General features: G+C 39.1%; 1 protein-coding gene across 2 annotated transcripts in view; it reads right to left on the bottom strand.

Annotated features, from left to right (window-relative positions):
• The window catches only part of JARID2 (jumonji and AT-rich interaction domain containing 2), a 210,144-nt gene that overhangs the window by 37,650 nt on the left and 153,151 nt on the right, over nucleotides 1-19,343 (bottom strand). For both annotated transcript variants that reach the window (XM_021553230.3, XM_021553241.2), the window contains exon 5: nucleotides 8,060-8,236. In XM_021553230.3, the coding sequence (XP_021408905.2) occupies nucleotides 8,060-8,236 (177 nt within the window). The remainder of the gene's footprint in view (nucleotides 1-8,059; nucleotides 8,237-19,343) is intronic.

Raw genomic sequence — 19,343 nt, 5'->3', positions numbered from 1 at the left:
ATTTTCAGTTCCCTTATCATATTTAGACAGTCATAAGTGTTGAAGCAGATTACTCAAAAAAGAAAAAAACTGCAATTGCTTTTCCTCCTCTCTCCCTTCCCACCTGCATAAATGTAGTAAGAATGAGAGAAAAGCTGTCAGCAGTGGAGTCACCATGAACTTCCCCATGGTTCTGTCACTCCTGAGCTCAGGAGCAACTGGTGCTGCCCCAGCCAGCCAAGGACTTCTCAGTGGTTTCTGTGAAAATCGCATAATCCTTTGTGTCTCATTTCCAGTGATGGAACTGATAGTAACTGCAAACCCCACTCAGGAAGTTCATGACAATACATTCATCCTCCTTTGTAAGGAATTCTCACATCAGATGCACAAAGCACAACTATTTTTAATAAGACATAGCACAAACAACCAATGGCAGCTTTGTTAATATGTATTTTATAATTTAGAGTGGTATCTTCCTTTGAAGGGAACAAATCGTATTTACTGATCTGCTCCTACGGAAACATTCAAGTCAGAGAGATTAAATTTCTGTAATCAGTTGCTACTTTAAATATAGAAGATTACCAAAACAGAAAACACAGCCAAAAAGTCAAATTGTGCACTTCTCAGGTTCACAAAAAATTTTTTTAAAAAAAGGAAGCAAACATAAGACAAGGTATATTTTATATGCAACAGCTCATTAAATTTAAGTGTCGTGGGAACGCTGCCAGTTTTACCCTCTGAGTAATTATCTTTTGTCTTAATTTGTAAGATTCTTGAAAGGGGGAAGAGAGATACAGGAGGAAAAAAATGTTCAGTCTCACAGGAAAAGCTTAAAAAGCTAGTGTCTGAAAATACAACAAAGGGAGATGTAGATGCAAAACAGTTTTTACCACACTGTCTTCTAGTTAAACAGTAGATGGTATCAGTTTATATAAAAATCAGTATTTGTTTCTTGTAACACCTAGATTACTGTTATATCCAGCTATTTTATATCCAGCTATGAAACCTTTCCACAATATTAAGTTCTGGAAAATTCACAAATATACTATGTGAGCAACTATCAAAATATTAACTTGATTAATTACAAAATGCAATTGCAAGCCAAGCATTTAGGGGTGGAAAAAATCTCTGAGACTATGATTTTTCTCCGGTCTCACTAAAAACGTTGAAGCAAGTTATTTACACCATAAATTTATTTAGTACAATACATAATTAAACTCTGGCCCCAACAGCTAGTAAGTCAGTTCAGAGAAAAAAATGTATCACCAAACAAAGACCAACCCCACCCCTCAGAATCTTGTTGTTTAAGAGTAATTGATAATAAGCCAGCAACACCCACTTCTCAAAGGAAAGAAAACAATAACCCCAAAAACCTCTGCAGTAAATATTACTGAGACCAAATTTGATTAAACAATGAAACTATTACTAATTCTTTTGTGCCTTCTTATGCAGCAAACGGCATTCTCCTTCATGTCTGCCAGCTCCTAAATATTTCTGATGCACTCAGAAAATCAGGAAAGGTATACGTTGTGCTTTATGAACCCAAACATCTGTGTTCCAGGAAAATCTCCCATGTTAGAAATAAGTCTGACATGCCAATATCCAATGTTCTGTTCCCATTCACTTTAGTTCCTTGCTAAAGAGTAGTCAATAAAGGTATCACCCTTGAAGCAATAATTTCACTAAAAGACAGAAAGGCAAAAAACCAAGCCCAACCTACATGAGTGGTGAAACTTAGATTCCTGAAGCAGAAATGATGTGTAGTCTTGAATTACGATTATTTTATGCTATCTTGCTCTGCATTTCCAGAACAGCTTTTAGTTAAAGGTAAGAAGCACTACTAACAAGTAATTAAAAGTGTAAGTAAATTATTAGTGTTCAGACACTCCAGATAGAATAAATGGGTATCATTATGCGTGCATCTGTTTGAATGCTTGTTCTCAAAATGCTGTGTCTTCCAAAGCTATTACTATTATTAAATTGAAACAATAAGAGTCCCACAGTGAAATACTTGTGGGTCTTTTGGTTAGCAGAGATGATCAAATGCAAAGAAACTGAACCACTACATTCAAAACTCACAAGCACTGGGGTTTTTAAACCACTGATATAATTTATGGCAGCAGAGCAAAACCTTATGGCAGGCGTGATCCTCACAGATGCCTCATAGTGCTTCCTGCATCAGGGGGACTAGACCTCAGGCACCAATATTCACCCAGGATCCCATACTGGGACTTTGAGGTATCTCATTTGAAACTGTGATAAAGAATCCCTACATAAACCAATGCAAACTGCGCAAATTGTGCCTCTATTAGGTGCAGCTATAATGACGTCTAAAAAAATTTTTTTGGTCAAGTAAAGCCACAGATGTGCTCAATTACTACAGATTAACTAAGCATTTACTACAGGAATTGACACTGTAGTGGGCAATAAACATAATGTGTTTTCAGCAATTTTCAGAAGTATTCCTACAGATTAATTTGCACACAAACACTTCACCGAATACAGCCAGCCAGCCATTCAGAAGCTAATTTATAATATGCACAATAATCAGGCTTTCACTGTGGAGGCAGCAGAATTACTGGACTGGGTTCAGTCAGCTATTGACTCCATGGACAAAGCTTTCTTTCCCAAGCCCTCCTGGACATTATTCCTGCACCTGATATGCTTTATACTTGAGATAACTGGGGAGGTTTAATATGGACTGCGGAGTACAAAACCCTTTTGCTGTGTGCCAGTGGCTGGGAGATGAATGAAGGCATGGACCATACACATACACACGTGCTGCATGTTGCAGAGCTTGCACTGCATAAAGCAAGTGATTGCGCATTCATAAAACCATCCAGAAAACAGAGGGAAGATAGAAGTGAAAGGGAGAAGTTTTGTTTTTAGAAGGAGAAAAGGGAACTTTGCCAATATTGTGAACCCGAGCCAGCTATTCCAGTGCAAGCCTCATGTTGTCACATACATCATGTTTGGGAAGACATGTAGTATTAATCAACTTTCTGGCATGGAGTATCCCTTACTGTACGAAAACATTCTTGCTCTGGCTTTAATTCAGTTCTAAGTCACTGCGAAAATATTTACGTGGCTCTCAAACTACGTTAAAGGACCCAGGCAATAATTCTTTTCCCTTCCCAGAGGAACTAGAACAACCTTATACTTCCATAAAACACAGTATTTTAACACTGCCAATTGTTTTCCTTAAATGTTGGCTATGTTCTGACTTCCATAAATCATTTCCAGGGATAGAAGCTGTCTTCTGGAGCCCCCCAGCATGCTCTGCCTACTCAGTCAGGAGCAAAGGCGTACTTCAGAAGAAATGGCTGACACCACACCATATGAAAACATATGGTATTACTGTTTCCACACTTCCCAAGCCCTAATGCAACACCACTCAATTTCTGAGTGGACAACACCAAACAAAATTTCCATAGCTGCATGCTAGCAGGAGTCATACAGGAAAGCCATGGCAGAGGGGTAACACTGAATTCGTTTTTTGACACCATCAGTAACACAGCTCAAGCCCTGCATGCACAGGAATATACTGGGCCACTGAGAGAAGTGTTATTGGCATGAGACACTGCACCACCACTTGCAAAAATTCAATACCAAGTGTCTCGTCTCAGCACAAATTCATTACTCTCACCTAACCATTATGACACAAACAACATCAAAAGGGTCACTCACTAAGCAGCAAGTCCGTACAAGAAGTGTCTGTCTGTTATCACAAGTCTTGCACCAAGATAACAATTCTTTTTTTTTTTTTTTTTTTTTTTGAGCAACTTCCAGCTCCCCTATTCTTCTCCACAGGTCATACATCTCGCTACTGAAAATCCGCAAATCCCCAAATGTGTTGTGCCTGATTTGCATATTTAAGTATGCAAATTACTGCAAACCGGGTAATTTTCATGTTACATATTTTTGCAGAAAAATTAAATGTGCAAAAATGTTTATTGCAACAATTACTGGTTCCATGGTCTTTCAACAAAAGGCTGTAAATCATCAAAATAATTGCATACCCATTAACTATTGCAGCACTCTGCCTGAAATTTTCTCATTCTTTAAAATATATTTTCCTTGCAAATGTTTACCTCTTCAGGATTACTTTCACTAAAAATGATGTACAAGCCTAAGGCTCTGTCTCATGTACCCACCCACAAATACTAAATTTAGTTAAAACCAAAACTAAATAAAGAAACCATAAATCAGAATTTTCTCACAGCACACCAAATAGTAATGTATGTAAAAGATATGCCATTCATGCCCAAGATACACAAATGCCGCATTGAACTATACCCTGAAATAAGAAAAAAGCTATCTACAATCTTTTCCTGCATCATCTTTATACTACTACACATGTAAGGAAATTACTCTGCTAAATTATCCATTGCAAATTGAGAAGTGAAATGTTTTGTGTTTCTGGTAAGCGAGTAGGACACCACTGAAGCAAAGTATACTGCTTCTAGCAATGCCTGCTTACTATGCACCACTGCCCGGTCTGTTTTGAAATTTGAGCCCCAAGAGAAAAAGAACAAACAAACAAAAAAAGCAAAACAAAAAACCCCACATCTATACCATTTTCTCCCCTGCTCATTTTCAGCAAAAGGCATACAGAGCAGTTTTTATCTTGTCATTCTAACAAAACACAGCATGATCCAGCAACCATTTCTGACCCTGCAGGTTTTGCTGGCACACGGAAGCTGGTTTATTCCTGCTAAGGACACCAGACTCACCCTTCATGAAGGAGTTTGGTCACAAATAATGATGGTTAATTCTGTTTTCCTAAAAGTAAATTAGAATTTAATTGCCTGTCTCTGGCATCCAGAGACAACAGGACATTCCCAGGTATGCTGGCCCAGATGTGCACTCCTCTCCGCCCTTGACCTGTTGTGCTGGTGTGAGAGATATCTAATTCCCCAATCATTCTTCCTGAGAAAATTAGCCAACCATTATTAGAGGAACTGTAGCCTGCTGCATGCAATATCTAAGTTGTCTACACAACTGTATCTGTGTATGCTGCTCCTCCTGAGGCACTTTTCCAGCCCACAAGCCCTTTCAAGTAGAGTAATACCTATCCTCCTTTGCTCCTGAGATGGGACCGATAACCCAACAACTCCCCAGCTCCACCTTCCAGCTCTCTTATCACAGCCTGCCTAGCAATACACTTGGCACCTGCAAACATTTTTCTTCAGGCGCTTACAGAGAAAACCTTCCATTGTGCCATAGAATGAACTCAAACTAGAATTTATTTAGTTGCAAGGAATTCAAAGAATTAGGTTTAAAGGAACAAAGACCTAAGCCTACCCTCTTACCTACAACTTGGAATTTCCTCTGAGCAGCGGGGAGATGCAATTTAGGCCAAATATCTCCCTGGAAAGACTTGCACACTCCCATTTACACACTTCCATAAATGCAGGGGATTAACACTTCTCCTGCTGAACATTTCACTTTGCTGTCTTACAGATGGATGTGTGCGCAGCACATCAGTAGCACTATGAAAGGAGGATAAAAGGTAACAATTTGATGTTTTAAATGTATCTGTGTAAGCAGTAAGGTTGGAAGGCAACAAGTCAGTTGAGCTAATTATTTCAGCTTGTGCAGCAAGCTATGCCACGTGCTATACGTGCTTCCCATTCACACTCAGACGTTCTTGACTGAGTTAGCTCTCCAAAAGGTGGCTCAACAAGCCCAGTTATAACAAATAGTTTGGTGTGCAACCTTAATAATACCCCATATTGGCATCAGAAGAGGATATTGACAAATTACTTCGCCCAGAAAAATTGTTGGCCCTCACTGAGCAGAAAGCAATCATTTGACACTGTCTAATGACATTAATCAAGCTCTGAACTTTTGTTGTTGTATGTCATAGCAAATGCTTAGCATTTTCAGGTCCAAAGTGCTTGACTAGACATTGTATATTAAAAACAAAAGACTTTAATTCATTAAAAATAGACTCTCACGCTAGATTAAGTTCATTTGCTGCACCCGTCCCTGGTCTGCCTTTGTGTGTGGTCTCATTTAAAACAGACACAGAGGAACCAGAACCTACTTTATTCACATGAAACAAAAATACTACTGGCTGTCAACCAACATAACAGACACTGAAGAATGGGAATACCCCTGGGTAAGGAAATTTTAATTAAAAAAAAAAAAAAAAAAAAAGAGAAGAAAAAAAAAAGAAATTACAATGACGAAGAAGAAGCAGCTGCCTTCTCTGGGAATTCCTATTTCTTCACCTTTGTCAAAACATCTCACATTGTCTCCTATGTATTTTATAAAGGTCTTTTGCAGCTCTGTTAAAGCAGCAGCTTCATTTACACTCTCTCTGATCTATATTGATAAAGATTATGAAGCCATTATATGGCTCATTATGTTTGCCTTTACTTACCCCCAATTAAGATTTCAGGTGTCTCTGGTTTTGAGCTAATTTCAAAGTGGCTGCCATCTGGGACATACATTCTCATAGAACACATTCAGCTCCTTTTGCAGTGATATATCACATTTAAAACTCTAAGGGAGCAGTTCTGTTACGTGCAGCCTCATTTTCCATATGCAGAGTTTTGTGCCTCTTATTTTGGGGGGATTACTTAGAAATCAATCCTAAGTGCCAAGTTTTGATCTATGGCTGGTAAAGTGTTAAAGCTCCTGGTCACAGCTGACAGTTTAAATGCTATTAGGCATAACATCCCCTTGCAATTATCCACAAATCATTCACAAAAAAGTGAGTTTTTGAGCTTGGGTGTGCAATATAAACAGATTCAGATGCAGTAATGAAAAAAAAAAATTGGCATATGTAACAAAGGCATCCTTTATAGCAAATTCCCTTTTGAAAGGCAGAGATGAGGATCAGCACAGTGAAGTAATTGGGATCTACTAATCTCCTCTTTGGAGCAAGGTAGCATGAAAGAACAGAGGAGGCACAGGTCACCTCTCAAAAAGTGCACTGTGAAGAGACTTTCCTCTCCATCCTCCTACTAAAAGAAGAGCTGAAGGGGCAGTCACCAGGAAGATTCTCATGGAAAACTAATAGTGAGGAAGGGAACAGAGAGCATAGGCTACATTTTGAAACTATGTCAGACAGAGATAGCACAGTTATGAAACAAGAGCTCCTGCTGGAAAAAGAACCACATCACACAAGATGATAGCAGGGGAGCATTACAGCAGGCTCCAGAAATTTTCAGCACGGCTTTAAATCTTCCATTATACGGTAGGTAATGTTGCAATATATGTGGATCAATTTTTCAAGATATGGCACAAGGACAGCGTGACACAATTACTGTGCAATTAATGCAGCTTTTGCTGATTTGCATTGAAATAACTGACTTTAAAAAGTTTCTTCCATAAAATTTTTCAATCAACAATATGAATGTGGTATTAACCTACTGCAAGTGTGGTCTCAATACTGCATGAAAGGAATCAAGTGTTGCCCGGGCGTGATAACACTTATAAATACTTATATTTAACTTTGATAAAATAAAGTCATTCTAAATTAAACATCAGTCTCAAAAGCCAGAGAGCATGACTGTGTCTATACATGTGTATGTGTGTACATAGATAAATATATCTCATAGAATCACAGGATTTTTTTTAGGTTGGAAAAGACCTTTAAGATCATTGAATACAACCACAAACCTAACATAGCTAAATTCACCACTAAAACATGTCCCTAAGTGCCACATCTACATGACTTTTAAATACTTTCAGGGACAGAGACTCAACCACTTCCCTGGGCAGACTTGACAACCCTTTAAGTGAAGAAATTCTTCTTAATGCTCAATTTAAACCTTTCCTGATGTAACTTGAGGCCATTTCCTCTGGTCCTATTGCTTGTTATATGGAGAAGAAACTGACCCCCATGTCAGTATGTACATATATTTATGTATGTAATTCCAGCCCTGCAGTAGTTCTGCAACAGAGTTCAGACTGTCAGAAGAAAGAGGTTAAAGCACAAGATGCTGAAACTGCACCTTACTCCACCACTTCTTCAATCAGACCTAGAAAGACGGACAAGGACTGAGCACATTCAGCTCATAGATTTCTTTACTAGGGCTACAGGAGAACAGCACTACTTAGGACCTACCTTGCCCATTTGGTACATGTTTATGCGTTTTTCCTTTCCTAGGTGTTGACTGGCATGATGATGAAGCATTGTTTGTGGCTGTTTTTGTGTCCTCTGTCTCCTCCTCCTCCTCTTCTTCATCCTCATCATCCTGAGAGCTTCCAAAATATACCATGTTGCTGGGCAGGGCTGGAGAACCTGATTATTATAAAGAAATGGCTCATTAGCATCATTACATTCACTTACTGCACTGACCATATTGATCATAACCTACTTCAGTGTCCTCCACAGCAAGGGGAGAGCGGGACTCAGATCTGGGAGGTCAGACCTGTGCATGACTAACTAGAGGGTTTTTATTTATTAGTTTTTACCAACAGGATATGCATGATCTTGAAAAGCAGGGTTCTCCCCTCCCTCAAGCACATTCTATTCATACTTCAGACAATCAGTCTTGCTACAAGCCCTAATTAATAACTCTGTGTATTCAGAAAAGGACTAATGCACATGCTTAATTTCAAATGCGTGCTCAAGTGCCTTGCTGAAATCTTAACACACAACTAGAAGCTTACAGCTTTTCCAAACAGAAGAAAAAAGAGCAAAAAAAACAGTCTTCACTGCAGTGATATTTCTACGTTACGATTGCAATAAAGCATTTAAAGTTCACAATACTTTGCAGACCTATACAGTATTTTGGAGAGGTACACAATATTTTGCAGAATTCTGCAGTAAGAAATAAAGAGAAAAGACAAGACATTCAGAAGCTTATTTGCATGGAGGATTCCTGGCAAAGGAGAAAAAAGAGGAAAGACCTGATTCCCTGTGTGATCCTCTTGAGGATGTTGCTTCTCGTCTCTTGATTACCTCCCATGATGCTCCTATTATTTTTAAATGTACAAATACTGCTGACAACTAATGAGCACCCTCCCACGAGCTCAGTATCACTTTCTACTTCAACATGAGTCTCCTGTCCATCCCCTGCCCTAGGAGCCTTCTAGTTATTCCCAAAGAAAAATTTATTGCAAAGAAAAGGAAAAAAGTGTAGTCAAAACACTTGGATAATATCAACCTTATTTATTTTCCTGCAGCTAAATAAACAAAAGGACAATGAGAACTGGGCTAGAGACCAACACAAGGTAGTGGCTATTTGACTGGTGCTTCCTTAAGGAAGCACTTCTGGCTTCAAGCTCTTCAGAACTGCAATTCTGTGTTTGGTTTGCTTTTGAGCTGTTGGTGTTGCCACTGCCAACAACTAACTAACTTATTTTTTGACTGCATTTTTCTGCTTACACCAGAGTTGTACAAAATACTCTTCTAACTATAAAAATTACTTTTTAATGAAAGAATTACCTAAATATGGCACAAAAACTGGGATAGGCTGTTTCTGCAATGAATAATCCATTCTTAAATATATTGGTTTTGATTGGGATGGAGTTAATTTTCTCCATAGTAGCTGGAACGGGGCTTTAGATTTGTGCTGGAAGCAGGGTTCATAACACTGGGATGTTTTAGCCATTGCTGAGTAGTGCTTGCACAGTGTCAGGGCATTTTTTGCCCCTGTTTTTGATGCTGCTCTATCAGCAAGCAGGATGGGGTGCACAAGGAGCTAGAGGGGACACAGACAGGACAACTGGCCAAAGGGATATTCCAGACCATAGGACTGTTCTCAGCAATAAGAGCTGGGGGAAGGAGGAGGAAGATGGGGACATTCAGTGCTACACCATTTGTATTTCTGGGTAACCATTTTATGTGATGGAGCCCTTCAATCTGGGGATGGTTAAACACCATCTGCCAAAAGTGAGTAGCAAATAAATTCCTTTATTCACTTTACTTTCAGCTTTGCTTTCCCTAATAAACTGCCTTTATCTCAATCCAAGAGCTTTCTTACTGAAAACTGACCATTCCAATTCTCTTCTCCATCTCACTGAAGGCTCAGCCCTCACCTGAAAAGATGTTGGCTTTTGGCCTCTGCAACAGCCCCTTTGGAACTGTGGCTGCCTTGGGGAAAAGCAGAGAAAAACTTTTCACCAGCATCCTGTGCTATGTGTGAGTGGTAGCCCTAGGGCAGCCAGGATAAACACTACAGCAGCACTGAGGGCATGATGATTCTTCCCCCCTGAAATTGTGCATTTTTGCATCCAACCTACACAGAAACGTATGGACACATATGGTTATCCTAGAGGAAAGGGCTTTTGCACACCACAGTTTTCATATTTATATAGACTAATGATCAAATTAAAACTGCTGACATATTTCACAGCATGGAAGCTGTAGCAACTTACAGAAACAAAAAACTTCACATTTTTAATGCAAGCCCAGAACTTTCTGGCACAGTCTAAGCAATCAAACATAGTAGGTAAGAGGTGCTGAGAGGCACATTAATTCTTCTGCTCGTAGGGGAGTTTTAAGTCTCAACAGCAACTAACTAGAAGACTCTAAAATAGTTATTCCTAGGACAGTGCTGCCTGAAAAATAAATTGCCTTTTTCTTCCATCTAAGTACTCAAATGTGTAGTATGGATTGAGAAACGATGCAAGTGCATGAGTTCATATCAGAATCTAAAGTCTGACACCATCTGACACCATTGTGCATTGACAAATGATGGCGATAAAGAATCGTACTGTTTGGAACCCTCAAACTTAGATTCAAACACAGACTGAAATTCCCCTATTATAATTAGAGAAACAGTCAGAAAATTTATCCTTCTGAGATACTAATAGGGATCTAGATATAGTGTCTGTTCTCTCAGCTTCATCTTCCTTAAATTCCACATCTCTGAGCCTTTTTTGGCAGCCGCTATAAACAACAACCAACAAAAATGTATCATCTGCAATGCAAATGTTATTACAGTAGCAATCCTTTTTCTTCTTTCTTCTTAAAGCAGAGAATAAAGCACAGTCTCTTTAGAAAGGAGGGAGAGTCTTACCCAAGTCTGAGAGCAGGCCCAAACTTCACCTAACTCCTGGTATTCAATCACTGTAATCTCAGTCCGTAAATCTCCTGTCAGAATGACAGTTTTTAATTCTTTCCAATCGAGAACTATGAACAACAATGGTTAAACTGCATTCCTGGGACAGCTGGGACTGTTTGGGAAGTACATTTCCAGAGAAATTAGACTAGCAACATCCAATAATACAGGAGAGTCCTGCTAACGTTCACTTTATTGATCTAAGTGCTCTGCAATATGAGACCTTGGAGAAAAGCTGGCGTTCAGTCTGGGTCTCCTCCCCCCCTTCCCTCCAGGTTTTCCTACATATTTATTAAACTTGACTTGCCAAACAGAAAGAAAGAAAAAAAAAAAAAATCTGGACTTGCACATTTTTGTTCTATTTAAGCATTGCTATGGATGGAAGATTCTGAAAGAAATTTAAAAGCTCTGCGTTTTCTTGCTTAATTTTTATATTGGAACTATTTTTATCCTCATATTTTATAATACTACTTCAGTTCTGGAATAGCCTCAAATAATTTGTTCACAAATATGTGTTGAACTGGTAAAAACCTCTTTCGCTTTAAGCCTATGTAGCTAAACATGTCAAAAAGGATGAGAAAACACTGGTCCTAAAATATTGAAACAGGCTGGCCAAGCTCAAGACAGTGCAAATTCCCTTTTGGAGCAAACTGAAGGGAAGATATGCCTGTAAGTACACTGTGATTTCATTCAAGCTGAAAGAATGACAATTATGCTTATTAAACAACACCTAACGTGTGAGTGGTTTACGTGCACTGCTGGTTTACACCAAGCAAAGAGCTAAGCAACTCCCCCTAAGACTCTTCTTGTGGAAATAATACTCAAGACTTCTCACAACTGATGAAATAACAAAACTCATATGAATGAAACTGAACGCTGAAGAGTAGAAGCTATGTAATCACTCACCTTTTTCAATATTGTGTAATAATAATTCCTGTCCTAAATATCCCTCATTCTCTCTGAGATCAGATAGGGCTGTGTATGTGATGCCACAGCCTACCTCTAAAAGGGGACCCCATTTGTTGTTCAAAGCTACTGATTTATATAAACAATATTAAGAAGCATTACTGTAGCTATAAACGTTCTAGATAATTGGAAATCTGAAGAAGAAAGCACGCTTAAGAGCTATTTGGTTTTTTCCAGCTGTATCAGTTGGTCAAATAAAATATATTGCCCTTCCTCAAAAATCTGTCTGGTCTTCACTGTAAGTTAAGACCATGGTGGTTTTCCTTACAGACAGACAGACTTTGTTGAGAGTTGTTGCTCTCAGGTTACTCCATATGTAACAGATATTTACCATGAAAATTATGTATGACAGCAAGATGATAAAAGCCCTCTAAAATGGCATGAGAATAAGTAAAAATGTAGGTTCATCAGACACATCTGTATGCACACATTCACAGAACACGGTGTTGTATGGGCTTCCTTGATATGTAAAATTCAGAGTGTTTATTTCTTCCTGGACACACTCAGCAACAGAAACCCATGGGGCAGCGATGCTGGTTCCCTCTTACACATATTTCCCAGCCAGGCAGTAAGAGTAAATAAAAATGAGCAATCACCCTTCCTCTTCCTCTTGCCCTACCCAGCATCAAAGTGTGATTCTCAAAGCCTACCAAGGGTGATATAAAGAGGGACATTGGAAATAATAACCAACAGCAAAAAAGAAGAGTAGCAATGCCATGAATAAAGGGCAATATCCATGTCTAGGACGTGGTGCCTGCCAGGTCCCAGCACTCTAGGTATACAATTCCTCAATTCCTCATTTTCCATCCCCAAGAAAACAGCAGAAAAATCTGAGAGAGTGAGAGAAAGAGCAAGTGAGTGAGAGTTATGAGAGCCTGTGGCTGTATTCAATTTTACAAGTCTCCTTCTGTGCTGGGAGCCCCCACATTATGCAGGCTGCTGCTACCATGGGCACTAGAGCAGATGAAGGGGCAGAGCAGGAAGCAGCCCTCCAGAGCCTGGGGAAAGCACATGAGCAGTTCTACACCCTGAGAAACCCAGCCTGCCACCCACCCCATTAGCAGGTGCCTGAAAAGCCTGCTCACTCAGCAAATCTGATGACAGCCTAGAAATTAGACTTGACTTCTTACCACTCATTACAGAAGACATTTCATGCAAGGAACCATATAGAGTGTTGGTGGCTGTATGGACATTTTTCTTGGCATCAAAAATGGCCTACAGAATATCTACCTCCATCTGGCCTCTTCTTATTATACCTGTGCCACCTCCTCAACTGTGGCAGTCCAATTTTTTTGTGAGGCCATGTGGTGAATCAGATCAGGGAACTGATTCAGATTAAAATCCCAGGCTAAGGAAATTAAAATCCATTAATAAATGCTCTAACTGTAATGTAATGTTACAAGCTCTCAAGAAAAGATTTGGAAAATTTCTATGCACATGAACATGTAGTGTAATATATCACTTTATGTTATTAAACAAAACATTAAATGTAGTATGTTTCCAATCTCGTGTAGGTGCTGCACATTTTACATTGTGTCCTGATGATGTCTAAGCCCACAATTCCTAAATGCTTTTCCTCCTCTCCCCATCAAGACAGCTGATTTGTTTTGCAGAAATATTTGCATAAAAGCATATGCTGTCACCAAAGACCTGGATGGGGCAATTGCAACATATTGGGAAGGAAGGAGAAGCCATGGCAGAAGAAGTAAACTATAAAAAAGGCTGTGAAGTGCAGCAGCAGCAGAGCAGAAGGGAGGAACCCAGATGTGCTGGAACTGGGGAAAGGTGAGTGGTGAGAGGTACGCTAGCAAATCGACACAAATTGCAGGAACAATGGAAAAAGGGAGATACGGAAGGGATTACTGACATGAAATAGTAACAAATATAGTCAAGTATGAAGGACATTGCAGCTAAGGCTGGCTCAATACAAGGTATCCATCTGATAGTGCAGTCAACCTGCTGCCCTCGTCCAGAGATGCACCACTCACTTCTTCCTGCTTAACAAACAAGTCTCACAGCTGAGAGCAGAAAAGCCATTGCCAAAATCAGGCAGCAACTTGGAGGCAACTTCCCAGCTTTCTCCCCCTCCTCCAAAACATTAGGGGAAAGCTAGACCTCACAGTGAGATTTTGAAAGCCTAAAAAAATTTCCATGCTTAAAGGATTGCAAGCCACATAGGAATTTCAGACAGCCGACACAACGCCAGGTACCGTCTCCTCACCAGTAGGAGTTTCTAGGATCAGATACTACTGCGTGTAGCAAATTTTGAAAAAAATCATTAATGATGAGTTGCTTTTTTAAAAATCACTCATCAAGGTAACAATGAGCTATGAATTATTACAGAAAGGGAGGACAGTCATCTCGTTTAAAAAAAATTAGATATGAAGTATGTTTGGTAACTGCTTCTATCACTATCTTCAGTTTCATTATTGAAATTCTCTTGAGTATTTTGTTTTCCCTGCTATTTTGAGAGCAACACAAAAGAAAGCCTAACAATATAGGAAAAAATTATTACTACAACTAAGTGTGGCCTAATGCATATGAAAGAATGACAAATGTATTTCATGCCCTCTTTTACAATAATTTGGTGCTTGTACAACAATAAGTACAAAGTAAAATATAGGGGGTTTAAGTTATGGTGATGCTTTTAGCAATTTTCTAGAAAAGATGTCACCCTTGTCACCATGTGCAAAATTCAGGCTCACTGCTAACAGTAGGCAGAATTGATGCTTTTGCAACCTCTACATACAGATGTGTTGACCTCCGCAGCAAGTCCCTGATTAATAGAATAAACTATACTCTTTTTCAGCCATTTTATTTGACTAATGAGGTTATTGCTTTTTTTTTTTTTTTTTTTTGCAAATGTGTAGTTCTCTCTCCTAAGTTACAGTTATGGTTTTTTCTCATTAAATTACATTAACTTTTGTCTTGGACTAGTTAAACATGTTTAAAAAACCCTCTGAATTTGGATCTGAAGAGTAGAATCAGAAGTATGGAAAGTGCATGTGCTTTGCCAAAAATACTATTTCATTACTCTTCAGAATAAGCTGGCAGTGCTTCTGCAGTATTTACTGAAGTACAAACCAAATGTTTTCATCTGGACAGGATTCAAACCCTGGTATGTTACAACCACAACAAAAATCATCTCAGTCCAAAAGCCTTCTCTGTAATTTGGGCTGTGGTTTCTGCAAAATTGGAGGATTCTTCTCCATGAATTATTTACACCAATTCTCCCTCTAGCTCCTCTGTTTTTCCCCCTAACAATTAAACACAACCCAGATGTGCTTTGGAAAAATCTTAAAACAATTTAAAACATTAGAATGATTTACACACAGGGCAGGTCAAGGTATGTAGGACTTCAGCCTGCCTCAAAAAAGCACATGGCTTGCCAAGCCCCTCAGTGAGCCACATCCAGAGGTTTGGCTTCTCCTCTGACACACAGGCCCATTTTGTGGCTGTAAGCAGGTGGAAAAACCTTGCCTCTCAAATGCTCCTGATGTGCTGGCATCTCAATGCTTAACATTTAGGGCCTGCTTCTCATTTATTATATGTCCCACTTAATATGTTTCGGCAGGACAATGCCAAATCCCTGAAGTGCAAATACATGTAATTTATGCCTGCACCTTATGGCTGTTTTACCAAGCCAGGCTAAAGGAGCACAAACTGCATAAACTCTATATGAAAGAGCAATTGTACTCAGTTGTCTGACTCCACCTGCAGGAATGGTCCCAGAGGGAGCTTCCCCATGCCTGAGCAAGAGGGAGGAAGGAAAAAGCCATCTCAAATACAGAAATAAAACTGAGCTCCAACTCCTCCCTCTGCTGCCATTGTACAAATCACAAGGTGCTTGGTGTTATAGTTAATTTATCAACTAGTATAGCAACGTACCCCCCATTTTCTCCTCAGCCTGTTCTTTTAAGTAGTAGAGCTAAACCCAAAAGCTTGAAGAAAATTTTTCCTTTTCTACAGAAATGGAGCAAGGGTGGGGAAATGCATGAGTGCAGGAAAAAAAGAAAAGGTCTACTTTCCAAACTTAGCAAAACACTCCAGAGTAATACAGTACTCAAAAAAAAAAAAAAAAAAAAGAAGGAATGCTTCCTACATCTTCAATTCGTATCTGACAATCTCAAAGCAATTTAACTCCACCGGCCTGACTGGATTTTACAGTGAACCTCAAAACCAACCCTTTCCAGTTGCACTTCAATCCCCAACTTTATGTTCCCTCCCACCAAGAACAAAACTAGTGCGGAAGTTTCAAACCACTGCGATGACATTCCCAACAAGCTGCCAGGCTGTGCCAGGCTAGGGATGGGTCCCAAGAGATCCTGGCTCCCACCCCTAGCACAAAATCAGTCATTTGGATAACACTGAAGCTATGGCACATTCATGGGTTAGAGAAGTAGGCTCAGAGGTTTTTGGATGGGATGAAGGGCAGGAATTGCTGTTGCCAGAATACTTCACATTGCCCCCCTGGGCAGCAAGGCTTTGAATTGCTGCTGCCATCACAGCACGCAGATTTTATGCCAGTAGCTCATCCACCATCAATATCCAGCTATTCTGATGCCTATATATGAGTAAAAGATCTATCCTCATTTCACAAAAAACTAAGCAGCTCACTGAGGGACTCAGATTGAGTCTGGCAAATGCAAGAGTTAAACCTCAAGATCAGTCTCCCACTTCAATCAGTTAACTGTATCCTGTAGCTTTTTGCAGGGGTAGATATTAGAATCATTAACATCAGAAAGAGCCCAAAAACTGGAAGAGCAAGAAAAAACTTTCCTTCAGCTGCAGTACTACACAGAGGATACTTCATCTTATTTCAGCACTTCTTCCCATCTCTTAAATTTCCCAGTAGGCACACACTGACATGAAATTGCATCTTCCACTGGATGCCTGGAGTTTTGGCACTCCAGCAACACTCCGTTCCCCTGGGAAGGAACAATACCATGGTGGTGGTCACCAGGCTCTCTTCTCTCTCTGTACTTCATGCAAGTGTTGTTCACTCTGAGACTGTGTAACCATTTCTCCCCGCCAATGCTGATTAAATTGCTCTTGTCCTAAACTACCACAGGAGTTGCTTAGTGCTCATATTCCATAGGTGGCCTAAATGGTTGCATATATAAGAAATAGCTTGTATTCTACATTTCAATGTTACTCCTAACTTTAAAACAGAACTTAGAAATTTTTAGGTTACAATTACTAAATGCAAACTTATTTTTATTAAATGGTTTGTGCATTTGAAATTCAACACCCTGAAGTTTATTCTTGAATTTTCAATCCATCCTAAAATTTTAATTTCAAATACTAAATGATATAATAACAAAATAAAAAAAAAAATTTCTTCCAGTATTTTGAACAAATTATTATGTATCTGTGTGTTTTAATATTATTTTGGAATTATAGAAACTAACCCAGACTGCAAAGAAGCTCATACTTTTGGACGGTGTCAGCATTTCATTGCTTTGCTTCCGGCCTAATCAAGTTGCTGTGCTATTCAATCTGCTTACTCTGATGTGGTGAGCAAATCTCCACAGTGCCAATGGCTGGCACTTCAAGAATATGACTGACGTAAGGCAGCAACTCTCCAAGTACAGCACATGTTGGACTACAGAGCCTACTGACACCAAACTAACAAGGCAAACATAACTTTTGCCCTACTGAAAAGATGGACAAATTAACAGTTGTTTTCTAACATGTCCAAGATTAAGAACTCCCAAATTTTGGTTCTGGGGGCTCTCCCATTGTAATCGGAAATCTCTGCAGGTATGAACTGACATAGTCAGCTTCTCCTATCAGAACTCAAAAGAGAAGACTTGGATCAAAGGCCCCTGATCCTTTTTACCACTCAAATACAAGTGTTTAAAAGAATAAAAAGCCTGCTAAAGAGCACACTGCAATAAAATTTAGAAGTTACTGAACTTCAGACAAACATGCAGATTTCAGACAAATATTTCACATAGTGAAATTTTCTGTTTTGATTTTGCCCAATTGTAATAAATCATCAGATTATTAAGTCAGCACAGCACTCAAGGAAAAAGAACAATCACCCATTTTGCAGAAGAGCCTGAAAACTCAATTTGTGAGATCTCAATTAAACAATTTATATTTTGAAATCCCTGAAATTCTCTAGCATGTAACTCCCAGAGGCTCAGCTTAATTAGAAAATTGATCATGGGAAAACTTCTTAAAATGTACTCCTCTAATCACAGCCTTCCTGTTATCACCTTTTGCCAAAGATCTATTGCTCACAGGGAGTTGTTTCTCTTTCCTTTAGCCTGATATTTGACTCACAATATTTTAACCTGTAAATAATTACAGGGAGCAGAGGTAACTTAAATGCAGTGTAACAAGCTATTAAGAAAAATATGATCAGAGACAGAAAACACAGTAAAAGTGAGAGCTGTTGTACAACCACACGGAGATGACACACTCGTATCTACATGCTGCTGAAAGATACTAATTATGTCTCTGGCAAAGGGCATACAGGCTTCTTCAAAGAAGCTATTTAAAGATAAGAACACTGCAGACAAACACTTTGGAGGTATCTGGACTATTTCCCCTCCTCGTGTTGAAAATTCTAGGTCACAATTTAATAAAATTTTTCAAAACCACCAACCTTTTTAAAAGGAGGATTTAAAAAAAATAGAAAGCAGAGGAGCCTTGCCAAGTTTGGTCAGTCTAGACATGTATTCTAGGTCTCAGATATTCATCAACTGTTACAGCTTTTTCATTGTAGTCCACTTACCTTTTAAGAAGTAATTAGTACAGTGTATTATCAAATCAAGAATTTTAAAAACAAACTAATTAAAATATGTCTAAAGCCTTTGTGTTCTGGATAATGAAACTAAGCAGGTCATCTTGGTTAAATTATTTCCCTTTGAAATTACAGGGTGCTAATGGAGTAGGGGGGAAGCAAAATTATTTGAATCATTAGATTTTCTTACACACAGCAGGACAGGTAAATAGGACTTCTTCTCCTAAGTATGAGATCTCATACATGTCAAAGGCCTTTTTTCCACACTGTATCATGATAGTATTGCTCCTTCACTGACAGAATTCAGCTCCCACTCAAATAAACCTCACAAGAACAATGAAGAGCGAACATGTAGTGGTGACAAGATGCTTAAATTTCTCTGATTAAAAACAGAAAATGAAAAGTACACACTGACATGTGAATTCATGGTGGAATTCAGTCGAAGGTTGGACTTTGTGATCTTGAAGGCGTTTTCCGCCCTTAGTGATTCTTGATTCTATGGTGTGACAAATTTACGCTGTGCTTCTGACACCACTGCTGGGTGTGGTGGGACAAGGGCAGAGAAGACCACTCAGCTGCATTCCCACCAATCCTGGGAAAGACTTCTTTGCCCAAAAAAA

The sequence above is a fragment of the Lonchura striata genome, chromosome 1, assembly GCF_046129695.1.
Source record: "Lonchura striata isolate bLonStr1 chromosome 1, bLonStr1.mat, whole genome shotgun sequence".
NCBI classification, from domain to species: Eukaryota; Metazoa; Chordata; class Aves; order Passeriformes; family Estrildidae; genus Lonchura; species Lonchura striata.
Note: the sequence above shows the minus strand (reverse complement) of the source record. Positions and strands in the feature narration are given on the sequence as shown.